The sequence below is a fragment of the Haemaphysalis longicornis genome, unplaced genomic scaffold, assembly GCF_048455015.1.
Source record: "Haemaphysalis longicornis isolate Haplotype H1 unplaced genomic scaffold, Haemaphysalis longicornis Haplotype H1 scaffold_10, whole genome shotgun sequence".
NCBI classification, from domain to species: Eukaryota; Metazoa; Arthropoda; class Arachnida; order Ixodida; family Ixodidae; genus Haemaphysalis; species Haemaphysalis longicornis.
The window spans coordinates 143,202,159-143,226,229 of NW_027526204.1; the positions used below are offsets into that span (position 1 = coordinate 143,202,159).

The 24,071-nt window shown below is 44.0% G+C and overlaps 1 protein-coding gene across 2 annotated transcripts; it reads right to left on the reverse strand.

Moving 5' to 3' along the window:
• Positions 1-239: 239 nt before the first annotated feature.
• On the reverse strand, positions 240-20,744 carry LOC144157980 (uncharacterized). Of its 2 annotated transcripts, none has more exons than XM_077688684.1 (5): positions 20,567-20,744; positions 13,603-13,801; positions 9,266-9,453; positions 5,678-5,876; positions 240-1,096 (listed from the first exon to the last, which is right to left on the reverse strand). In XM_077688684.1, the coding sequence occupies exons 1-5, from the start codon at positions 20,678-20,680 to the stop codon at positions 255-257; spliced, it is 1,542 nt and encodes a 513-aa protein (XP_077544810.1). In that variant the 5' UTR covers positions 20,681-20,744; the 3' UTR covers positions 240-254. The 2 variants fall into 2 exon arrangements, with proteins under 2 accessions (XP_077544810.1, XP_077544811.1); XM_077688685.1 differs by lacking the exon at positions 20,567-20,744 and adding an exon at positions 16,327-16,413.
• Positions 20,745-24,071: the final 3,327 nt, after the last annotated feature.

A 24,071-nucleotide genomic window follows, 5' to 3' on the forward strand; every position in this document is an offset into this window, starting at 1 on the left:
TTTATTTAGGCTCTAAAAGTTGGTCCTGAACTGCAGAGTGTAGTGGCATATTGGTGGAGGCGCATGGTTGGTCGTAATTGTTGTTTCGGCTAGAAATTTAAGTAGGAGAATAAATAGCAATAGATCATTCCCTCTACTGCAATGACATTCTTTGAGAGCGCGGCATAATACAAATTAGGCGGGACGAGAGCTCGTGAAACTTCACTCTTGGGGCGACAAAAAACAATAATTCTTTGTGCGCATGCGAGGTTTATTTAACGGTCCTCCTCGCTGCTATTTCGTTTCTTCTTCTTTTTCAGTTTCTTTTGTTTCATAGGTCTTCGTGAGGGTTTCTGCTGTAACGGTTTCTGAGTTGGCACCTGTTCGGCCTCTCTCGTCTGCGCCGTCTCTGAAGTCTGTGTTGGTAACGGGTTTTGCGTCCCGGGCATCGGCGTTTGCCTCTGTTGTTGATCCACGAGTTCTTGTGTTAAAGGCTTTTTGCTAGGCTTTCTAGAGCGCTTTCCTGGCTTTCTGCTCTCCGACTTTTGTAAGGGTGGTATTGGCGACGGTGTTTGTTCCCCCGGCGTCGGCGTTTGCACCTGCTGTTGCTCAGAGGATTCTCGTGGTCGCGGCTTCCGTGTTTTTCTGCCAGGCTTTCTCCTGCGTAATCCGGGCCTTCTCGCTTCCGGCTTGAGCAAGGGTGGTCTTGGTAACGGTGTTTGTTCCTCGAACAACGGCTTTTGCACCTCCTGCTGTTGCTCACTGTGAGGTTTTCTAACATGAGCTCCGGGCTTTCCCTGCACGGGTCTTAGTGTGGGTGGGGGGGATGGTGGTAATGGTTTTTGTCCCTCTGACTGCGGCGTTTCTATCTGCTGCTGTTGCGTGGTTCCTGGTCGTAAAGGAATTTGTCCTGTATATGCATGCTTTTCGGGATGTGTTTCGGGCACCCCGACCGCCGTCACTTCTACGGGTCGTTCTTGCAGTGGTTTTTGTGAGTCCAGCTGTGGCATTTGCACATTCGGCTGTTGGACAGGTTGTTGTTGAGACGGTCGTTCAGTTCCAAACTCTTGCTCCTTTTTACGGCAGATGTGCAATTTCTTCTCTTTAGTGCACCGTACTGAAAATAATATCAACAGGTTTTCATTGAGTGCTTTTCATCAAGGTTTTTGCCAACTCAAGCAGAACAGAATAAATGAAAGCGTACTAAAACAAAGGTTATTAAAGTGTTTCAAGCACAGCACTGCTTCGATTTCGCCCCTTCAAAGTTGACCTTGAAATCGGAATATATTACAAAAAGTCTTCTTGAACCGCGTTGTTTTAAAACAGGACAAGGAAATAGCACACAGGACGAGACGAAGCGCGGACTAACTAACCTGCGCAGAGGCGCTGAGACAAGAGGGTGTTTTTGACGGGTTGAAATCTCTTTGTTATCAATTTATATCGTTGATTCGGACCAGTGTCTTTTTATGTATAACTGTGCGTGTCTTGTGAAAAATAAATCAGTTGTTAGTTCGCACTGCGTCTCGTCCTGTGTGCTATTTCCTTGCCCTGTTTTAAAACACGCGGTTCAAGAAGATGCAAAAGCAACTAGCCCCCATTTTAGCCTTGCTTACAAAAAGTCAATCAATATTTCTTTATCGTTCCCATTCAACGCGCATGCTGCTGGCAATACATTTCTTCAAATCAAGAACAGTAGTCCCTATTAAATACCGTCGATAATAAACGACAACAAAATTTAATTCATTTTTTGCTCCAATGATTTCTTCAGGAATTCAAACAATGCATAACGAAATTTTTAGTACAGAAGATGTTCTAATTGACGACGAAGATGCTGTAAAAACACACTTTAATCCCTTTTTTGGCCTCACACCTCGGCTAATGATGACGCCTACCACTGAAACTGGCTCTCATGGATCAGTTACCCATTATATGACCAAGTCTCGTCATGCTGTAGCTTTATGTAACGCATAAACACAAAAACTTGTTTTGGCGGAGAACTTCGTACAACACACAGCAAAATCTATTTTATTCACGCAAAATAAACCGTCAAACATTCTTTCAACAACCTAAGTATAACATGAAATGGGTTAGTGTAAGAATGCTTTAATATTATGTGCTGTTAAAACAATAAAATATCACATACATGTCTTGAAATTGGCCATAGTTATCATCAGCTATATTGCACACAAAAATACTCACAGTTAAAAATATTTTATTTTTTTATTTATTTTAGTACCCTAAGGGCCCGTGATGGGCATTACATAGGAGGGGAAGGGGTTAAAAACAAACAAAACACTATTTCACCGCTGAACGAGACGTGATATACAGAGTACTGATATGCACTTACAAATAGACCTAACTACGCCCGTAAGTGCAAACAATGTTTCTTCATGTCCCAAGCATTGTTATATCTCTTGCATTGTTTTAAAGTCTGACTAGCCGTTTTTGTTGTGTTGCAGCCGAAAGTACCCAAATGGCATCAGAAAAAAAAACAATGCTTATATTTATGTACCTTGAGCTATAGTACACCATACTTAAAAACAATATTGTCCAGCACGTGAAGGTTCACTATTTTTTGTCTAGAAAAAGTGCTTCAGTATTGACTTATCAACCCCTTAGCTCCCGGAATCTTACTGTATAATTACCGGGAGAAGAAAGGGGGGGGGGGGTTGTCCAGTATGCACGCTTCAGAACGACGTGCTTTCTTGAAGGGCACGCTGGTAAGCGTGCGTTTTGAGAGCGTGCGCATATGATACATCGTATGTACTGTACACTGGTTCACCCTGTTTTCCTTCGATTAATATTTGATTTTGGCTTCTCGGCACGCACAGTTTTTTTACCGCTACGGGAAGTTTTTCGCGCAATTCTACTTTGATATTGACAAGCATTTACATCGCGCTGCGAGGAATTAGGAAATAATTAGTGTTTTATGTTTTGCCGAAGCTTTGTCGTTTCTGCCTGCACAGTCGACAAAAGTGTATCAGCATCAAAGAAAGGCATGCCAGAATATGCACCCAGCGGCTGCTCATGATAACCAACGGCATATCTTCGGCGGCTGATAATCTGTGTCCACGCGGCTGACCTGGACTCGACTGCTCTTGCGCCTGCGCACAACCTTGGTTGTTTGCCTGGTCACTAGAGTAAGCTGCCGCTCTGTGCAGAGGCTTAAACATCGTTCTCTGTGGTTAAGTTTTAAAGATAGTACAAGCAACAGAGAAACTGCTGGATCATAGCACCCTAGTGTGTTTTAGTATTGGAGAACTTTCCCACCTTAAGCTGAGCATCTAAATTTTCGATATCACCGTGGCAATGCCACTCACGGCTAATGAAGTATAACTTAGGCATACATTGTATTTTCACACCAGTTCATAACTTTCCCAAGCATTCATTATAATGTATACACATCTTATTACATCATCTTAACGAAAGAAGAAAATTTATACGTAGAACGCAAACTGGAGTCTTCCATTCTCCTCGCACATGCCGCGTTTTTGTACGTATTACATTCAGCAGATGATTTCTAGACGCCAATGTTTTTCGTGGTAAGACACCTTGGTAAAGCGAATAAACACATTTCTTTATTCTGCATAGTGAAAATGTCCTCTTGGAGGAAATTCGTTCCCATCGCGAAGAACAATACCGCGCGTACATTAATAAAGAATTTTTTTAGAAAATGGAGTACATATGTCAATACACATTAGAAAGAAACTTAGTTGCACACAACTGATCATGAAACAAATGATGATGAAAGAAACACTTAGGAATAAGATAAGAGCTCCCAGTATAAGACGAAAAACTCGCCGGGAAGACATCATAGCTGGGATTATGAGACCTAAATAGACTTGGGACGGCATGCGATACAGAGACGGAATGGATTGATTGATTGATTGATTGATTGATTGATTGATTGATTGATTGATTGATTGATTGATTGACTGATTGATTGATTGATTGATTGATTGATTGATTGATTGATTGATTGATTGATTGATTGATTGATTGATTGATTGGGGTTTTGACCGCCTAAGCTCACCTCGGCTATGAGGCGTGCCGCAATGGACGCCTTCGGAAAACTTATTTCACCATCTGGTGATCTTTAACATGAGCTGAAATCGCGACACACCGGCTCTCTCGCTTTTCGCCTCCATTTGAAAAGAAGCCACTGCTGCCGGGGTCGAACTCGCGTCCTTTGGCTAAGCACCACAAGGCATCAGCCTTTGATCCACCGCGGTGGGTTAATGTAGAGAAGTGATGACCGGTGGACCTCGAGTGTAACGGAAGGGACTGGAATTATTAGAAGGTTTTTAACACGATGTGTTCAAGAAACATGCATATTCTACGACAAAGAGGGGACTCTAGCAGCCCGGTATAGGAGCGGGTAGAGGTTTGAAGGACGGGACGGTGTTCTGCAGTCAATAAACTCCTACTCGGGGGCTACCCAAACATCATCATTCAAACAGGCTGATACGGATGGTAGTTTTGTTCGTTTCCCTAAACAATGTTGTATCATCTGGTATTGATTGGAATGGAAGTAGTCCGGCCTTGCTGGCAGGCTACTCTGCTTGCACAGACTAGTTCGTTTTCCAGTCTTTGAATAAATCATCCGATATTTTTATGCCGACCTAATACACAGCAAAGTATTACAGGAACTTGTGCAACTTCAAGCGCGAATGTAAGGCACAAAAACGCTGCGCGTATAAAGACACTGAGCCATGTAAAAACTACTTTCACTTGATGAAGATTCTACTAAACCCGTCAAGTGGGAAACAATTTTTTATCTGAAAATACCGACATTAATACATCAACGTAGTTGGGCGAGCGGAAATTGGGATAAGCACAAAGAAATATCACACATTATTGCACTGCGTGAAGAAATATCACATCGCGGGTTATGGTAGAAAGAACTACTGGTCGTGGGTGATATGCTGAGATGCTGAGTCAAGGTACGCGCGAAGCTTGTAACAGGGTCTTACGTTGTGCAACAAAAAACCATCCAAACATATTAGTAACATAAAATCGACTTTGCAGCCTTCATTCCTAACTGCGTTATTTTCGTGGGTTCGCATGTTGTGTTAGGTTAGCGACATACAGGGTATTTTATGGAAAACCACGTAATTTTTAAAATAGGCTTTCTGAGGTTAAATTGTTTTTCTGGCGCGAAGTGTTCAGGGGCCCGGCGGGCGCCATAAAAGGAGTTCCAACTGCTACTTAGGGGAACAATTCATAATATTTGCTAATTGGCTTTGCAATGATTGCAGTTCAGTGTAAGCTTATAATGTGAAAATTGTACATCATCATAAGTCAACCAGATATCAATTACTAAATGATTTGCGAATATGTAAATGGCTGCGAACCTATGGGCTTCACACTTGAGTCCTCCGAAAGCGCGCATCTGGAGGTCGGTGGGTGCAAAGCGTCACAAAGCCTACGTCTTGACGTCAACCAGAGCTGTACACGTAACACGTACCACGCGCTACTCTACATTCCAACCAAAGATAAAGCAGGCGTGAGGTGTGATATGTTCAGTTCTGGGTGACAACGTGGAACATGGCTTTGCGTCGCTTTGCAGCCGACTCAAGTGCCAATCCCATAGTTCTCCAGCCATTTACCTTTTCGCAAATCTTTCTGTCAGTGTGTGTGGACCCTCAGCAGAACCAAACAGACACATGGCGATTCCGAGTGCTGGAACAATACTTACAATTTTTGCTGCAGGGACAATGCCGAAAGTATACGTCGACTAAAGTTCCTTTTTCGTCATTAGGGTGCCACGGGGTACAGTCATCGTAAATCTGCTCCTGTCTATGGCAGTAGGAGAATCCCACCCTCGGGTTGTACATACAGCACTCAGACTTGCAATCGATCGAGGTCGCACAAGGGGCTCCCAAGCCAAGAGTGCCCTGCAAAGTGGAAAAGGCGGATCAAGGTTTTTACAGAGTTCTTACGAGCTTACGAGATAACGCCTAGACTGAGTCGTAAAAGTTTTAGATATCGGAACCCCAAGAGGCCAGAGTGCCGGTTTATTCTGAATTAGCAAATGCTGACTTGGTTACTTTGAAAATTTGTTTATTCTCACGGTTAAAACTATACTTCGTTATGATTTATACGATCATCGAATTCGTAAACAAACGAATTAAAATAAATTAGGTTTTAATGGTTCCCTATACGTACTGCTACTTTTCTGTCTAATTGAAATGGCGGCGGAACACTCGGCCAATAAGTACTGTCCCAAAAAAATGTGTGGTCTTGCCTATATCTCTGCGCTGTGATTGGCGCACACGTTAAGATAAATTTACATGATTCTAATGCGAGGGATTTGTTCATCTGCTATTGAAAATTATCACGACTCATTGTTAAACAACGCACTTCCTCATAAATGTTCATAGACATATTTGAGACATAAGCGGATCAGCTTTTAAAAAGTTAGGATTCTTAAGGCGAAAGCCTAAGCGTGCTGTAAGTAATGTGAAGCTTTTAGCTTATCAGACTTCTATCAGATCTGAACTTGAGTATGTGTCAGTTGTATGAGATCTTCAAACTAAGGAAGATGTTAACCGACTTGAGATGATCCAAAGAAGTTATGCTCGTTTCATTTATGGCAAATATAGACGGCAAGAGTCTCCAACGCAGCTCATGACCGACAATCTCACCCTTACCCTAGAAACAAGAAGGAAACTAGATCGCCTATTATTTGATCACAACATCCTGTCTAAAAAAATAGCCTTCACAAACCTGCGTTTATTAAACCAAAAAACGACGTGAAGAACGTATCGCAGACACGTACACGCATTAGAGCCTATTTTTGCGAAGACTAGTTCATTTCAATGTCGCTTTTTCTTCGCGTAACATAGCAGATTCGAACTTACTTCCTGAGTCTATAATAGCAGCTGAAAATTTTCTAGAGCCCGGAAACAGCGGTTGTCTTTTCAGCGAATATTTTTCATGGGATATGGAAATGCAGTATTTTCATAGCAGTGTGTCATATATAATAGGTGCGACTGATGTAAGTATTCTGTTTGGTTTAACAATTTGTACTTTTCATCTGCTGTTTTGCCTACTATGCTGTGTTTCCCTGGCAGTTTTTCAGAGGTACATGTTTTCTTAATGTCTTTAGGTTGGTGTTACGGCCCAGTGTTAATATGTATGTTTCGCTTTGCCCTTCATGTACGTTTCTTAAAACAAATAAATAAATAAATAAATAAATAAATAAATAAATAAATAAATAAATAAATAAATAAATAAATAAATAAATAAATAAATAAATAAATAAATAAATAAATAAATAAATAAATAAATAAAAAATAAATAAATAAATAAATATAATAATAGCGTCCCTATTGTGCAAATATTTAGCATAGATTGGCTGCGAGTACACAAAAAAATCGCTGTTAGCGTAAAATTTGTGATGGTAGAAAATGGCTCTTGTGCCTGTGTACTACTTAAGTACTAAATGTTGCTCCATCTCGATGTGTACGCAGCACACCAGGAACCAGAGGACTCAGCCTTGCCGAGAGAAAAATAATTGGCGGCGTATCTGCTTGATTCGCTGCAAATGTCGTCAAAAGACGATAGTCTTTTGGTGAACCTGCTACATAAGTCCTCGCGTTCTCCCTCTTCCACCCTTAATGCTCTGCCTTTACCATTTCCGTCCTGGCAGGATAGAAGCAATGGAGGTTTCTTTCAGTACATTTCATTTTTATCACATTGCATGTTCTCAAACAAACCCCTATTGCATTTATGGTACCAGGAAGAGCATCACGGGTGGGCGGGGGACAGACGAGGACTTAAGTAGCAGGAGCGGCAGAAGACTGTCGTCTTTCGACGACAATGGCACCGAAGCAAGCAGACACGCTGTCATTTTTTCCGCTCTCCGCAATGCTGAGTCCTCTGTTTCCTGGTGCGCTGCGGGCACAGGGCAGGCTTCAGGGCGGGTGCAGGCTTCCATCATTTAGTAGTATAGATACACAAGAGCCATTTTCTACCATGACTAATTTTTTAAATAACAGAGTACTGCAAATATCACTTATGTATTGATGTTTTGTTTCAAATACGTGTAATGTTTGTTTTTGCTCAACAATGTTGACAATTATGAACTTTGCCACCAGATTTAGTTGTTTAGAAATAGCTTTGTCTGTACGAACGTCTCATTCAGCATCACCCTTAACTTTGGCCGGGCGGCTGAATCTAGCGACAGACCGACACACATACAGAAAGTCCAAAATTTACGCGTTCAAGTAGCCCAACAAAGACTATCGTCTCTAAAACGAAACGCGCAGACCCACGAATATCGCTAGTTGCTAGAGGCGGACACTCATTCTAGACGACCTTCTTTAGCTCCCAGTGGAAAGGAGGCCAGTTTTCGTCATGGTGGTGCATGTTTGAACCCAAAAGGCACTTCACCCGTTACGGCAAAAATAATTTTTGATCATATATAAATGTGGGGAGGCTGAACAGATCTTTAAGAACTCTCTGGGAGTGGCTCTCCGGTGTGATTGACTTTAACAACAAAAACATTTCCAAGAGCCCCTGGAAAGTCTTTCAGGGGCATTTAAGGCCCATTTTTACAGTTTTAATAGAAACTGCGGAAGGAAACTGACAACATTTTTGTGACATGAGAGCACGAAAGCGGTCGAGAGATTGAACTTAACACGATTGTCTTTTTAGTACTGAGAGTGGCACTACAAATGTGTTCCCATGCCCCAGGTTCCAACTGTGCGCTTTAGGTCACATTGCCCCTTCTAGCGTATCGCCAGCAATGCAGCGCGTAATCACTTGCACAGCACCAGGTTGCTATACCTTAGGTTGAAACTAGAGGTACGCCCTTGCATGTGTCCTATTGCTGTGGCACGTGCTATGAAGCCACGAGAGACTCGCGTTTCTTGTTTCTGCGTTTTAGTTCTTTTCGTAACCCACTTTCGTCCATATTTAAAGTGATAAAACGACGAGTTCCTCGCGGCGTTTGCGTAAAACAGTGGTTAAGCTATTTGCTTGCCACAACAAGATTCTAGGTCTATTACCCCCACCCCCACCCCTGTCCAGACTCGTAAACTTCTACAGATATTATGTAATTAGCGTCAGGCATATGTCGCTGGGGGCATCATTTCGGGCTAACAGGTGACGTACTTTCCGGGCAGGCCTTTCGTGGCCGCAAGCTAGGTGCGCACTATCACTTTAGTAAGCGGCAAGACGCTAGGGGGAGCCAAACTGCTCTCTTGGGAACCGAAAACAGGGTGTCGATAAGTGAGGGAAGGTTACATCTGGCCAAGCCTTCATGTTCGCTGCTACTCACATTGTACGTGCCGACTCCAGGAGACCAATGAGGTGGTCGTCGAGGTGGTTTTACAGGTGGTTTCACAGGTGGTTTTTGTTGCGGTGGTCTCCTTTCATCGATAGGCTTTTGTCCTTGTGGTTTTGGGATTACATGTGGTTGCTCCCTTTTTTCGCAGACATGCCATGTGTGCTCTCGCACACACCGCACTGAAAAGTATTGTGCGTTGCATTGTTAGAACATTAGCGCTCCCTCTGTTTAAGCTCAGTAAATTATGTTGAAGTAATGGCTTGGTCTACATAATTTATGCCATCAAAACTTATCTTTTGGCGGCGAAGCTTCACAGAAAATACTGCATAGTTCCTATAAAGCAAGTAGGCTTTTTCGTCTTGTCTACTGCTAAAACCAATAAGTACGCTTTCCGCATGAGAGAAAATCTGCGCTGGGTGTAATAATATATGACGACTGCGTTTATTTTTTCATTCATTTCTAAGATTCAAAGCAATATGTAGATGAAAATAAAAATTTCACGTCTTAGTTTCCCGTTCTTTTTAATGATTATCAATTTCTAGGCCATGATTCTTTCCAAAAAGAACCACAACACAACAAACCCGGTCTTGTTTTACGTTGCCAGTTATTATCTCTGTAATTCCTGAGGCAACAAATGGGACGTTTTTAGTTCACTATAAATGTGTCAAACAGCAGCAAGAACCAGGTGGCGAGAATTATATAGTGGACAGGACTAACGAACACACCTCCCTGGTTTCCACATATCTTTTCACGTCTCGAATGGTCGGTCATTATTTTGCTTTTAGCCCAAATTACTAAACAAATAATATTACTCCAAGCACACTCAACAAAACCTATCTTTGTAAAACACAGCTTGTACAAGGCTGTCACTAAGACCGCTGCTTTATTTCGAAGCAGCAGCTCAGACTGCATGATCGTAGTACAATTTCAATGATTGTCATTCCTGGCCTCCGGAGAACGTTTGGTTCTTCTTAAAGGGAAGTTGAAAAGGTTTAAGTATTAAAAGAAAAGTAGACTAGGAGCAAGTACACATCGGATAGTTTCCGTGTACGAAATATTTCCGCAATACATGCAATAGAAGCGGCGCAATGCGCAAACAAAAGTGGCCCGATGCCCCGCCTCTATCTCTGCGCGCGATGCCGCAAGACCGAAGAGCGCAGGCGAAAACCGGCCGGGAAACGTCATACCTGGACATGCGGCCGGATCGGCCGAATCTGCCATGCTCTTTTCGCCGTGTTTCCTGTAGAGGCTCGCCACAGGAAGGATTATAATTGTTATTGTTGTTGATACCACTTGTTAGTACAATTTTCGTGTTCAAAATGAATGAACGAACGCCAAACGAGGAATACGGTGCCATGCCGTATTCTTAAGCAGGATAATACCACGCCGGGATGTTTGATAACAAACGGAAGCGACAACCGAGGTGGCTGTGCTTGATGACAGAGAATATACTACACTACGTTAGATACTTTGTAAAACGCTCCAAGGCGTTTTTCCTATTTTTTGCGTTCTTTTTTTTTATGCGACGGACATGAATGATCCCATTAGATGCTAGATTTAGGAAGGATGGTGAATACTGCTATACTTTGGCTCGGGATGTTTCGTTCCGTTCCAGAAACAGAGTCACACTTGTTCAGGAAATACCTGTTTTGTTAAACGCGTCTGTTTTGTTTCCCTATGGGCTTAAAACAGCGTTCAAAAAGCGAATCTTTGGCGAAACTGAAACAAGGGGCCAATCCTGATAGTTCTCTCCCGGCTAATAAATGAACAGTATTCCTACAAAGTAAAAGAACCAAGACCACCACATTACATAATTTGCAAGTATACATGCCACGATGAGGTAATATTTGTCTGGAATGAAAAAACACCGCTCCGAACCACCGCTGTACCATAATTTGTATTGAATGCGGGGGCTTAACTCTTTTCCCAAGATTTTATGTGCCTGCATATTATAACGCTGCAAGCACTTCTTGCCGCTGAACCTCAACTGTGCTTCAGCGATAGTCGTTGATATATATAGCGATGAGACTAAAAAAGTAGGAGCGAGGAGTAAAAATACGGCCTTTGTCCGACCAGCGCGGTAAATCCTTAAATCTAGAAATGCTGAAACAGGCCAACGATTCATTATCACGAACGTTTGGTGATTGTTACCCAAAGTAAGGTAACTACAATGTAAATGCCTTAAATGCCTTGTCCGACTGGTCTATTAATTATAACGACGTGACACTAATATTGTAGCAGAATGCGCAATGCACACGCGAAAACCAAGCCCTACTAGAGCCGTCAGAGTAGTGAGACGCAGTAAGACGCCACTCATCGAAGTGTAGCTAGACATCGCGCAGGCGCCTTAGCGCCGGTGTCCAAATGGCGCACGCGCGTGTGGGTGTGTGTATGGGGATGAGTAAGGGGCTGGGGTGGGCGACAACGAACAAAGAAAATTCTGAAGCAGAGTCCGCTTCTTGGTTTATGCGTGCGCCGGCAAAATATGTCTCGCATATACGTTTACAGCGCATGAACGCTATTTTTCGCGCAGTGCACATACGTGCTTTTCGCTGGCAGATTGTTTATAAAATGTCGCTTAATCTTGGTCATAAATGGTTTCGTATATAGTAACACACAGTTTAGGCAGTACCTAATATTAACATAAGGTACAGAAAACCCCTATGCTGGTTGCCTATCTCAGAAATGTTTTGACGGAACCCTCTAGCCGACGCCACAGTAATTGCTTTGGTGTTCTCGGTCGTGTAAAGCAAATTTAAGCTCCAAGATACTTGAACCAAGACCACTGGAAGTTGGAAACTCAGCTTGCATTCATGTGCGAACATTAAACTGCAAGCCAAATTGCCGAAAAGCAAGCGCAGCTGCCGTGCGATCGTTCCCAAATCTTCCGACAACCCGAGCGGCCGAAGGGTGTCCTCCTTTTACGTCATGACAGGCGCAACCAATCAGAGGCGCGAAAGACGAAAAGCACGCGTCTTTCAAACGCGACCCCCCGTATTGCGAGAGAAATTCTGGTTGGACTCATGTACGATAAAATTCAATGTGATATTCGGAGTCAGCCCGAAAGAAACTATATAAACGTGCCTCTAACTCAATTTTTTTGGAAAGCCCTTCAGCTTCCCTTTAAAGGTAAAGCTTTCTTAGTGGGACCAATGACGTTCTTTCAGAAGTAATACATTTCCCCATAGACCAGTTGGTCGACCGAAAAGATCTTATATGATCCTTGGACACACGACATCCCTGGCTTCCAGTGTATCAAAACGATAGCTTGAAAATCGCGAAAAACGAACGGTTCGAGATAAGACAATGCATGCATCGATTATCAAAAAGGAGTACAATAGTATGCCTGGTTATCTCATAAACCACGCACCGCGGGATAGATTCAGATCGTTGGTATATGCGTTTAATTGGAGCGCGAAAAATCGTCGCATAAGTTCGTTCTTCATTTGCGATTTGTGGCTTTGAAGGTATGACGATCGATTGCACACACCTTCAGCGAAGGGTGGACCTGCACATAGCTTTGGCGCTTTCCTAAACTTTTTTAAGGAAGGGATGGTAAATTTTTTGGCTGGCGCGACACAAACCTGCACGAGGGACACAGTGAATGCTGTGTATAGACCACTCACGGAACCGGCGTACGCAGCACTATAAACATATAAAAAACGGCACTTCACGTAAATTGTTGTGCCGAGTCGTCAGGCGACGTTATTGTTTGAAAGTCTTATGACAGTTGTGACAGCTTCAACATCGAGTCAATTGGCTTGTCCCGCCCTTCACTTCATGCACATCTCACAATTTCATTCCCCCACCACCTTATCGGAGGATAAGGCTTCATCTATTGCCGTGTCAGAAATGATGTCACGAAATAAACATTCCAGTCAAATAAGCCAATGACCCTCACTTTTTATTGTAATCCCGCAAACAATTTTATCAGAGCCATTTGGGCAGTTTTTTTTTAAATGAAGAACACTTAACAATGAAGAGCACTTGTCTTCCCAAAAGGACACACATTCATTGGGAGCTAAAAAATTCAGTGAAATTCACCGGGTCCATTAAGTGAAATACAGGAGAAGATGCTCTGAACTTTTTAGTACCCGGCAATAACTCATTGAAAGGGGCATGCTTTGATGAACGTATTGGGTGCTGGAAGGTTTGCTGTCTATTATACAAACCGTTAAGTCTTTGGCCCCATTATAAGGGCTTTCCTGCTATCCTTTTTATGAATAAATCCACACTAAAGGAAGAGATATTACAAATCCACACCAAATCCACACTGAGCATTAATCCCCACTACACATTTCGTCGAAGTGTTTTCGTAGTCAACTTACAGTGCGGTTTACAAGGGCAATGATGGAGGTAGACATCCAGGAACGACCCCCATAATATTTTCGGGCGCCTTGGTGAACAGTTGCTATAGCGCTGATTCTCCCTTTGGCAGGTGAAAGCCCTTGCAGTCCTGTTATACAGACAGCAGCCGGATCGGCATTCCAATGAGCTTTCACAAATTTGCCCCAGGCGAATTACGCCCTGCACAAGAAAGAAAACAGCATGACGTTAGTGCGCAATTCTCATAAAATATTACTGTCAATTTTTAGACAGGCCATGCTTCATATTTTTAAAAGAACAAGACAAATTTGGTAAACATATCGCGGGTATTTTGTTAGAATATTTCCATATTTATTGTCAGTTTAAATCTTCTTTATCCCTTTGTCCTCTAAGATTGTGTTGAAGATGACAAGGATCGAATTGTTCCAAGGAGGAAGGTGCAGCCAAACAACTGACGGCTTAACCTTCCTTAGCTGTGTATTTTCACTTTGTCGTGCTGCAGTTTCCACACGATTTGCACGTTACAAAATTGTGCGTGAAATTGCATTGCTGGAGCAGCCGCGCAAAGGAGAAGCGAAACCCACGCGCACTGAAAATAGGGCGCTGGATCAAATACCGTATTTCTGTTTCACAGCATCCTCCTACCAATTTTCTCCCCAGGTTGTATAGAGGCTCAACGATTTTATTTTCAGGGGCTTTAGAGGGGCACTGAAGGCTAAGTAGTTTTTTGTAGCAACTAAAAGATCCCACGTTTTGTAGCTCCCCCGGCTTTTGTTCGTTGACATCACGATTCATTCTTTGCTAAAAGGTCAATAAATAATTTCGGCATTTCTGCGCTGCGGTGGCGGCGATCATAATGGTTCTTTTGGGAGGTATGGCACTACGAGAGTGCTCGGACGGCCTGCCATGCTAATTGGGCATATACTGTTTGAGTTTGGAAGCAAGGAAGCAAGGTGTCAATCGGCAGTGTGGACTCCCGTTCATAGATAAGATAGAAAGGGGAGGATCTCGTTGTGTCGTGGCGTGATAAGTTCTACACAAAGCTTACATATGGCAATGTATGGTCAAAATCTCGATTTTTCAGCTGCCACACGGTTAGACAAAATGGCTCAATATGTTGTTTCATCGATACTATCCCATAACAAAGTACGCGACAATTTCCCGCTCGAACAACTCTATCAGTACTCCGAGTTCTTTTACTTGTCATGATTAGTTACTACCACGGTGTTGGAATATTCTTACATCGTGGTTACTACACACCAAAGTTGTAAACTCCCGACACTTCCCTGCCCCCTCCCCTCTCCCTCCCCTCCTTTCTGCCAAATCTTGATTGGTATGCAAAAAGGTGGCTTCGCTGCATCACTTCTGCGTTTAAAGGCCGTACTTCCTGCGTTTTCCCGCATCGACGTCGTGCCGCGTCGACGCGAGTCAGCGCGTGTCGCGAAAAAAAGGCATGGCGACGCGAGCTGACGCGCGAGCAGCGCCGATGTCTATGCTCACCCGATATCGGCGTTGACGCAGCGCGAGAAAACATAGGAAAGCGGGTGGCAGCGTCCGGGTTTCCTGTCCTTCTTGTGGTTATGGTCATGCTTTTCAGCAAAAAATATTCAAGTTATTTTTAACTTGCGGTAATCAGTTGCCTTGATCGAATCGCAAGCTATTTCTGTTCCAAAGGGCTCATTCTTTTGTGGCTTGTTTGGCTTGGGGAGTTCCGGGATTCGCGATAGCTTTTTGTGAGTTAAATAAGAGAGGTCGGGATACATCGCTGGTAGTTTTAGCAAAATGTGGCTTGTCTGCAAGGCAGGTGCGTGACGAGCAAGCGTTATTAACGCCAGAATTCTAATGCCGCATTCCATTCCATTCGTGGCTACCGTGGCTTGCGTAGGGGAAACCGGGGATGTGCGATAGCTGTTTCGTTACTCAAATAACGAAGTGGGGGTTACCATGCGTGCTATTTGTTTGCACGATTTGCTTCTTCCTCGGGAGCGAAGCTTTCTAATTGAGCTCCGTGACCGAACGGTCACATGGCTTGCTGATGGTTTCAAATGTTTGCCTTTTTTTGCTCCCCTCCAGTTTTTGGCCGAAATATCTTTAAGGAAATCTGTTACATTTTTAGTGAGTGAGCATCTTTGATGCATTAACGCCCCAGTCTCCGGAGAACCCTCCGTACTCAAATCTGCCTAATTATAAAGTGGTAGCGGCACGTGCCGGGTATGTAGCTGTGCGCTGGCCTGACGTCCCCATTTGCTGCAGCGCGTGATGTTTCTGCAGAAAAAAAAAAACGAATGACGATGAAAAGATGAAAATATAACCAGCCCAACTGATGGTGCAACCTAGGGATATTAGGACTCTTCCCGTTGTTATGTCTAACGTGCCCCTTCCCCCTTTAAGGTCCAGCGGGGGCAGCTTCTACCGCCCACAAAACCTAGGTGTGTACGTCTATTTTCGGTCTGTCCTACCACAAACTAACGCACCCTTATCTTGCTCAATTTAGGGATAAAACGTTTGGTACATACACAGTTGTCTCCTGTCCGTATAATGTTCGTAATTAAACACGAAGTAATAATTTTCATAGTCACTCGTCAAACATATGGTCTCATAGAAATTCTTAGCGTTTTACTGTCATTTTTTGATGCACAATGAGAACAGCCTCCTGCGTACAAAAAACTTCATGCGCGTATTTAGAAACCAATGCTACAGCTCTGACGTAAACGTAACGTTCTTACTTGGTAAATTGAATATCTCGGTAGGCTCGCCAAAAATATCCTGTGCATCACAGACGAACGCGCATGTTGAGTAACGAAACGGCAGTAATTGTTGCGTAAGGCTCTCTTACATATCCAGAACAAGGCTTGTCGGTTGCATGACGGCTTTGGCATTGCGAATGAAAGAATGGGCATGGTTTTTACAGTGATGGGCTAGCTAACTGGATCGATCCTTTATACCTTTCAAACAATGTCGGACGAAGCGAGGATGCATCCACTCCAGTTGCTAGCCGGCGCGAAGGCTACGCAGTCTGGACCAGTGTAGAAACTCTGTTATTTTAATATCTTCAGCATAACTCAGAATAAAGGATATATATAGTCGTTTAAAAAGGAATATTGTGAGCAAAGAAGGTGTCCTGCTGTTATTACTATAAAAGCATTTGGCCATAGTAATAAAAACATTTAAAAGGTCTTCAAAGTAGTTGGAAATTCTTTGAGATATTTGGAAGCGTTTCTATTTTGCTTGGCGCGTTCTTAGACTTCTCTCTCAGCCTTTTCGCCGTACTTGGCAGCTTGTTCTTGGGTAAATGGAATTAGATTGGGTCAGACTATTATCACGTGGGCAAAGGGTGGGGTGTTTTGGCAAAAATTTGTGTCGTCGATTCGCGGGCCTTGGCCCGCGAATCGACGAATAAAAACAACCGAACAACGACGAATAACAACGATTCGTCGTTGTTAACAGCCGAACAACGACGAATAAAAAAGTCCATGCGGAAAGAGATGACGCCAAGCTGGGTACAGAGCCGGTGGCATCATTGGCTGCGGTGGCGCTGCGTTTGTACCGCTTCCGACTTTTGGTTGCTAGGGAGATGTCTGGTCGAAGCGGTGACGGATCGCCCTTTCTCCGTGCCCGAGATTCCCGCCGTCTGAACCAGAACCTTCCCCTGTGCGGCGAATCCAGGGCAGGTAGGCGGCAAAAAGGGATGAAACGAAATGGCAGGGGCTAAATTTCGCTACTTGTGGACAACAAAAGAGCGACAAGCAGCCAATGTCGTCCCTGAAGCGAGCAAGTGTGACAAGTAAGACGGTTTGAACGCAAAGCACTGTCGGCGCGGTGTGCGAGAAGGGTGCGAGGAACGCCGTTTAGCGAGCTTTTATTGCCTGAGAAAAATGTGGGCATCGGGCTGGACCTCATGTTAGCAAGGGAATAGGATTCGATGCTCACGCATCCTTAAAAGACAGGTAATATATTTTTGGTAGACTTTTACACTTTTGTACAGGCTTGTTGATGTTGGCGCCATCAAAAACGAGTGCGAGAAGCTAAACACGATCGCATTGAGTAAGGAAAAAAATGCCCGCTGGCTGGGATCCGAAACCACGACCTCCAGAATACGCGTCTGGTGCGATGACCACTACGCTACCGACGGGGCTATTTTCCCCGCCAATTTCTGGGGTATTTATGTTAAGGTATTTTTGTTTCCTGCGCTTGGGGGTGGTAGCCAGCGCTACTAGGATTTTTTCTTCCACTTTCTTTCTGTGTTTCCAAATTCTTTATCTGTTTCAATGAACTACCACATTCCCCCTTTGCTTTCCGAGGTTTTCTTGACTGCCAACCCTTATTTCTGTCTTATTTCAACGGGCCGTCATTTCCTCTCCTGATTCGCTGCATGCATGGCGATGGCCTCTGTTCTGGCAGTCTTGGTGCCACAGGGAGCTTAAGAGGGTTCAACGCTGGTCAACCACTCTCGATATGTCGTAGACACTCGAGGCACGGCCTGGGGGTTAAAAAGAGGGTCGCCTTCACCCCGAGTAGTCCGAGTGGCGTTGGCTACAACCGGTTGCTGCAATTTTTAATGAAAAGTCGACCTCAAGAGTACCCTTGTTACAAATAAACTGAAACGCCTCAAAAATTACGGAGCCGTCAGAGCACTTACGCGCGACTTATGGTTTTGGATGAGCGGGTAATGTACTACGATGGAACTGGATTGAACTGGAATAAACTATAGCATGACGTAAGGGAGACTTTAGAAGTTAGCAGCGGTTTAAGTGATATGTGCTATCGTGATCTGTCTGTGTTGCTACCGTTCCGCGAAATTCTTGAAGGAATGTTCTCGTTATTAGCAGCGGGAAGTTACACCAGAAACCGCTCGTCCTCCAGGTATCGTGACTGTGAGACCAGGAAGCGACCGGCAGAGCAAAGTTCCAGTTTGTATGTATCTGGTCTGTGGCTGGAGCTGGTGGCCTGAAAACATTATACTAGCGAACAGGCATGGTTCGTTCTGGGAACCACTAATATAAACATACCGGTCGGTGTGGAACACATGGGTATAACCACTGCGTGGTTAGGACTTTTAGATGTGAAGCATCTCATGGTCGGGGCTATGTCCCTCCCTTGTCGTTGTCGTTGCGCCGTCCACACCCCCACTGCGCATGCTCGGTTTGTTGGACGCCCGGTCCCTTCTATGGATCCTGGAGCAACCTTGTTCCCTGTGTCTTCCTGGGCCGGCACGAGACGAGCACGCTTCCCCTTTAAGGGCTCCTGGAGCGACAGTGTTGCCGATGTCTTGCTGGGCCGGCACGGGACAAGCACGCTTCACGCGCCTTCGACGTTTCATCGTCGTCGGCAGCGGCGTGCATCGGCGAGTCTCGGCGGGCCGTGATCACAGGCAGCCCACAACCATCCGGGGAACGTGCATCGACCTTATCTTCAGCAACTTTAGGGTTCATCCACTACAACAGACCTTGACTTTACATTTCACAGACCATAAGGCGGGCATAATCAAAGCGGAACGCCAACCACAGCTCGACGTCACCTACGTTGAACATGATGATGATAATGCTTAAATAAAGACAAACTCATACCACGTACAACGCCTTTCTCTCTCTCTCTCTCTCTCTCTCTCTCTCTCTCTCTCTTTAATTCCTCTCCACTCTAACACCCCCACCCCCCTCCCCACCATCTTTCCGTGTGGGAACTCTGAGTAGTATGCGAAACAGCCATGGGGTCAACGCAATTTTCCATTTCGTAGGTCCGGTAAGTGAAAATTGTGCTACTTACCATGGAAACCAAACGGTAAATATAACGGTAGCTACGTACCTCATCCTCACGGAAACGACGATCTGAAAACTAATGGGCACTTGAATCGACCCCATGCCTGCTTTGTATACTACTCAGGGTTCCTCTACGGGACGATGGTTTAATTTTTTGAAGCTATGATTCCGGTACCAAGGAAATATTCATCCACTGCTAAAGCGCGAAGGTGATGATGTCAGTGTACAAGCACAAGTTTAAAGCTTAGTGTACGTCGATTGTCCTGTCTGTAGGATGGGGCCATTTTTTTCCTGTGCACGTAGTGGATGCGTTAAACGACGATCCAAATTCGGCAGCTGTAGGCCACTTTCTGTGTATCTAAGCAATTTCTTTGATCTACGACAATAACGACCACTGATAAAGGTATTAACATTGATAATGAATACGAATGCACGGTTTGCTAGCAGGCATAACAATTCTAAATGATTAGACGACGGTCCTCGAAAAGGTCAGCGATACAAAATGCTTCAACGTGTCACACTTGCTAGCCGCAAGCCCACTGGCGGCGCGGAAAGCACAAGGTATCTTTAAATCCCCGACACATGCTGCAGAATAGCTAACAGGCTATAATTAGCGAAGCTCAGGCTTCAAAAACACCTTCTGAAGCTGCAAGGCATAATTAAAACGCAATACAATGGGTGCAAACAATTTGAAAATTTGGCTCAAGCCTATTTGACTAGTTTGATCGTTGTGAGAACTCTATGGAAGATGATCGTTATGCACATCGTTTCAAAATGCCTGGGGCGAATTTTATGGGATCTTACCTTATTCACAAAACGGTACTTGATTTCTACATTTTTAGAATCTGCAAAGTAGTAGTTTGGGCGAGTTGGTACATAAAGAACTATCGAAGCGCAGCAGAACACGAGGGACAGAAACACAGAAGGCAGCCCATAAAGTGCTCTGTGTCGTCTTCTGTGTTTCTGTCCCCCATCTTGTGCTGGACTTCGATACTTTGTTTAGAATCCGTCAGCTTACGGGTAAAAATAAAGGAAATTTTATCATTTCTGAGCTGCCAACGGCTAAAATCAAAATTAAGTGATATTCCAGCCAGTCAGTGCGACAATTAAATATCCCGCGTTTGATTGCTAAAGTTATACTGGTATCCGTATCGAGAACCCTTTCGTGAATGCGGAAGTAATGAAGTAATAAACACAAAATTGAACATACTCTGCTGAAATCATCGACTGGTGCCTGGACGAGTCTCTGCTGGCTTCCAAGCAACAATGTGCTTGAAGCGTACGAGGCGTAATTGACGAAGAGAACGAGAAGCAGGCCCTGCATTTTCTGCTTCCCGTTCCTATACTGACAGTCTGTTTTCTCTACACTGCGTTTTTCTCTCTACTACCACGCCTTTTAGGCATTCTCCGGACCCAGTGACGTAATTGTAATTCAGTATTACGTACTAGACCACAAAAAATGGACATCGTCCTCCGTCTTTTGAACACGATTTGACAGGACAGAGAACAAAAGCATCCTTTTTAAGGCGTCCTTAAGAGACGACGTCAAGGTTATTTTTAAAGATTGTCGGGCCTTCATGTCAACGGTATGTAGGCAGGGTCTAAGACCCTCTGCGGACTTCTATGTTGGAAATTCAACTAGAGGGCCTCTCAAGTCTTCTATACGGTCGTGCGCGTATGCAGGTGCTGCGCTTTATACCATCAGCTGCATACATATTACTGACGCACCACGGTGGAACGCGTCGTAATCGATCGCAGTTTGGGAGCAGCGACAGACATCGAACAGTGGTTCTGACAGCGACGCCGGCTTTTAAAGGCGATAGAATTAGTCAGGCTACTGCGGAGCAAACATTTTGGTCTGTCTGTCTGTCTGTCTGTTCGTCTGTCGGTCTGTTTATCTGTCTGTCCGTCTGACTGTCTGCCGGTTATACTCTGGTTGTACAGGCCTATGCCTCTTTAATCAATGTCCGCTGGTCTGTCGGTATGCTAGGCACACTGTAAAGACGTTGTCCTCCAAGAAACACAAATTTTCCGGCCGCCGTCCCGCCAAACATATTCTGTATAGTTATGTTTTGTTTTTCTAAGTTTCTGTTATTTTACAAGCATTTTCTGTTTCTCACTAAAGAAAATTTATGCCAACTCTCGGTTTTCTGTTTTTAGTTTTGTGCTTTTTTAGAAAATTCTTCTGTTATTTCAGGTTTTGTTTTCTCCACAGAAAATCTTTGAACCTTCTGTTTTTCACTGGCAGCTTTTCACAAACTATTTGTGTTGTGCATACCTCGTTTTTTATTACCGAAATTATCTACTGTTTTACGTTTCTGGTAAAATTGTTTTGCTCATTTAGAAATTTTAACGTTAAATTGTTTTGCTTTGACTTGTTCTGACATCGATCTCTCTCAAAATAAGCCAAAGCAAAAGTATTCAGCCCTTGACACAATTTCGGTTATGGTCCTTCATAAAATACATTTTCTGTTATTTTTTCACAGCTTCGAAGCACTGCAGTTGCTTCGCGGCTTTATGCTTCACGGGTGAGAGTAATCATACCTTGAAAAAAAAAAAAAAACATCCCCCGGTATCATATTCTTTGAAACTGTCGACACAATTACTGCTGTACAGTACATAGCATTAAGTGACCACTCAGGCACGGAAGAAAGCAGAGCGAAAGTATCAATTACATTATTTATTTTTCCGCCAAACTTAAGGCTATTGCTACCACAGATTAACTCAGTTTCAAACGACGTGTCAGCAATATCAATTAAATATGAGGAGGTGAGAGTATGAAAACAAAATCATATTTCGTGATATTGTGGCACAGTGAACAAAAGGATCCTTTTAGAGATAGACGTGTTGTTAGACTACGAATATCACTTTTTTTCAACTTTCACGAATGCACACAAACACGCCACTTAGGTAAACCAAACTATTTACAGAACGTAATCAGTGAAGTTAAACTGAGGACACCTTTCCTACAGGTACATTTAGCTACAAAATGTTTATATCTCGTACTACTGTAGTACAATACTACTACGGTGAGAACTCCGACAGGACTAGGAACACATTTTTGTCTACTTCCAAAAAAAAAAAGAACATCAATGAAATAAAACCAAATATTCTTGCTGCTTTCTGGAAGCAGAAGGATGCAACATTACGCAAGTGACAGAGTAATGAAAAACGAGGGAGGAAGCGTTGTGAGACTAAGAAGATACCATCCTTTCCACCTTAATGAAATCATAAAAAAGCAGAGAATATGTAAATGTCAATTCATATAATAGCATAGTCACCAATGATGCGGCACGTTTGGTGCAATGCGCTTCCGTTAGAGACACCTTCATTGCTGCTCAGGGAAAGAGGAGAGGGGGGAGGGGGGGGGGGGACCAGCAGATTTCGGGGTCTTTCAACACAGTGATTAGAGATCCGACCTTTGCAAACAGGCAGCGCTGATTTTGCATCGACTTCTCCATCTTTGCTCCCACGTCTGTTTTTATGGCTGCAATAACCCTGCAACAACAATAGCTTACGTTCCGCATATAAAATACATGTGCACAAAGAAAACAACATCGTTTGCAAGGTTTTATGTTTTCTATCATGTTGTAATAACAGCTGCCAGTTGTTTGAAATCAAGTGTTAAGCTAGATTAAGATGCTTGATAACTGCATTCCGTTTTTTGTGCTACTGAAGAGGTGCAGACATACCAGCAGACATGTATAGCAGACTGTAAATCTTGCAAGTTGGTGCATAAACACACTTCACTGTATTTCTTCATGCCCGCTTCACAATACGCACTGACACCAGTCAACCTTGATTTTTTCCCAACCGGCCAAACTGCTACCACTCACTGACTAGCCAGTCACTGTTAATAATTAATCACTCTTAATATTTGCAGATTATCCTAGGTAACAATACCAATGGCTACATCAGCCTCGGCTTCAGTAAGCGGCAGCGGTGCGGCGGGTTGCATAAAAATCAAGACCGACTGCTCTCACCGCGTGAATGGACCTCTTTCAGTACTGGCCCGCAGGCCGCCGCCACGGCGAACCTAAACTGGCAGTAAGGCATTCCTCCCAAAATTTGGCTTTCGTTGAACCCGTGCGCGAGACATCCTGGTCCTGCAGTCCCTCCCGCATTCACCTGTCACCCGTGCCTTTCACATGAATGTCAGGGTAGCAGGTGCACGCTCACGTGACTAATCTGCAGTGGCTGAAGCATTCCTTCTTCTTCCCTTTTTCACTTTTCTTGCTCTCTCACTGGTAAATGCTCACAACGTGGTCAGCGTCACACAATTTTGCCCCTTTCCTTTGAAAGCCTTTTTGTGTGCACATACGAGCTCACTGCGAACTTTTCCGAAAAGGGGAAATAAAAACGTGGAGCCCTAGAAGGCATAGCCGCTCGCCAAGAAGCAAGCTGAGGGGGCGCCCTTCTGTTTATTTCGCCAGAGGCTATCGCCAAAAGACCGGAGGCCTGTGCATGCGCAGATCGCTTCTGGAAAGAGGTCCAATCTTTCTAGTAGCGATCAGCACATGCGCGGAGTGAACTATAGCTACAGCAGGATGAAGGACACGTATGCTGCGACAGATATCGAGAAACGATATACCATATAGTCAAGTACTGCACAGGGATGCGACCGCCGCGGTGCGATGGGAACACGACGCGGGCAGAGGCTTTGGGATTGAAGGTAAGAAGGAGCGTCAGCTTCAGAGTCATAGACCTGCCGAAGA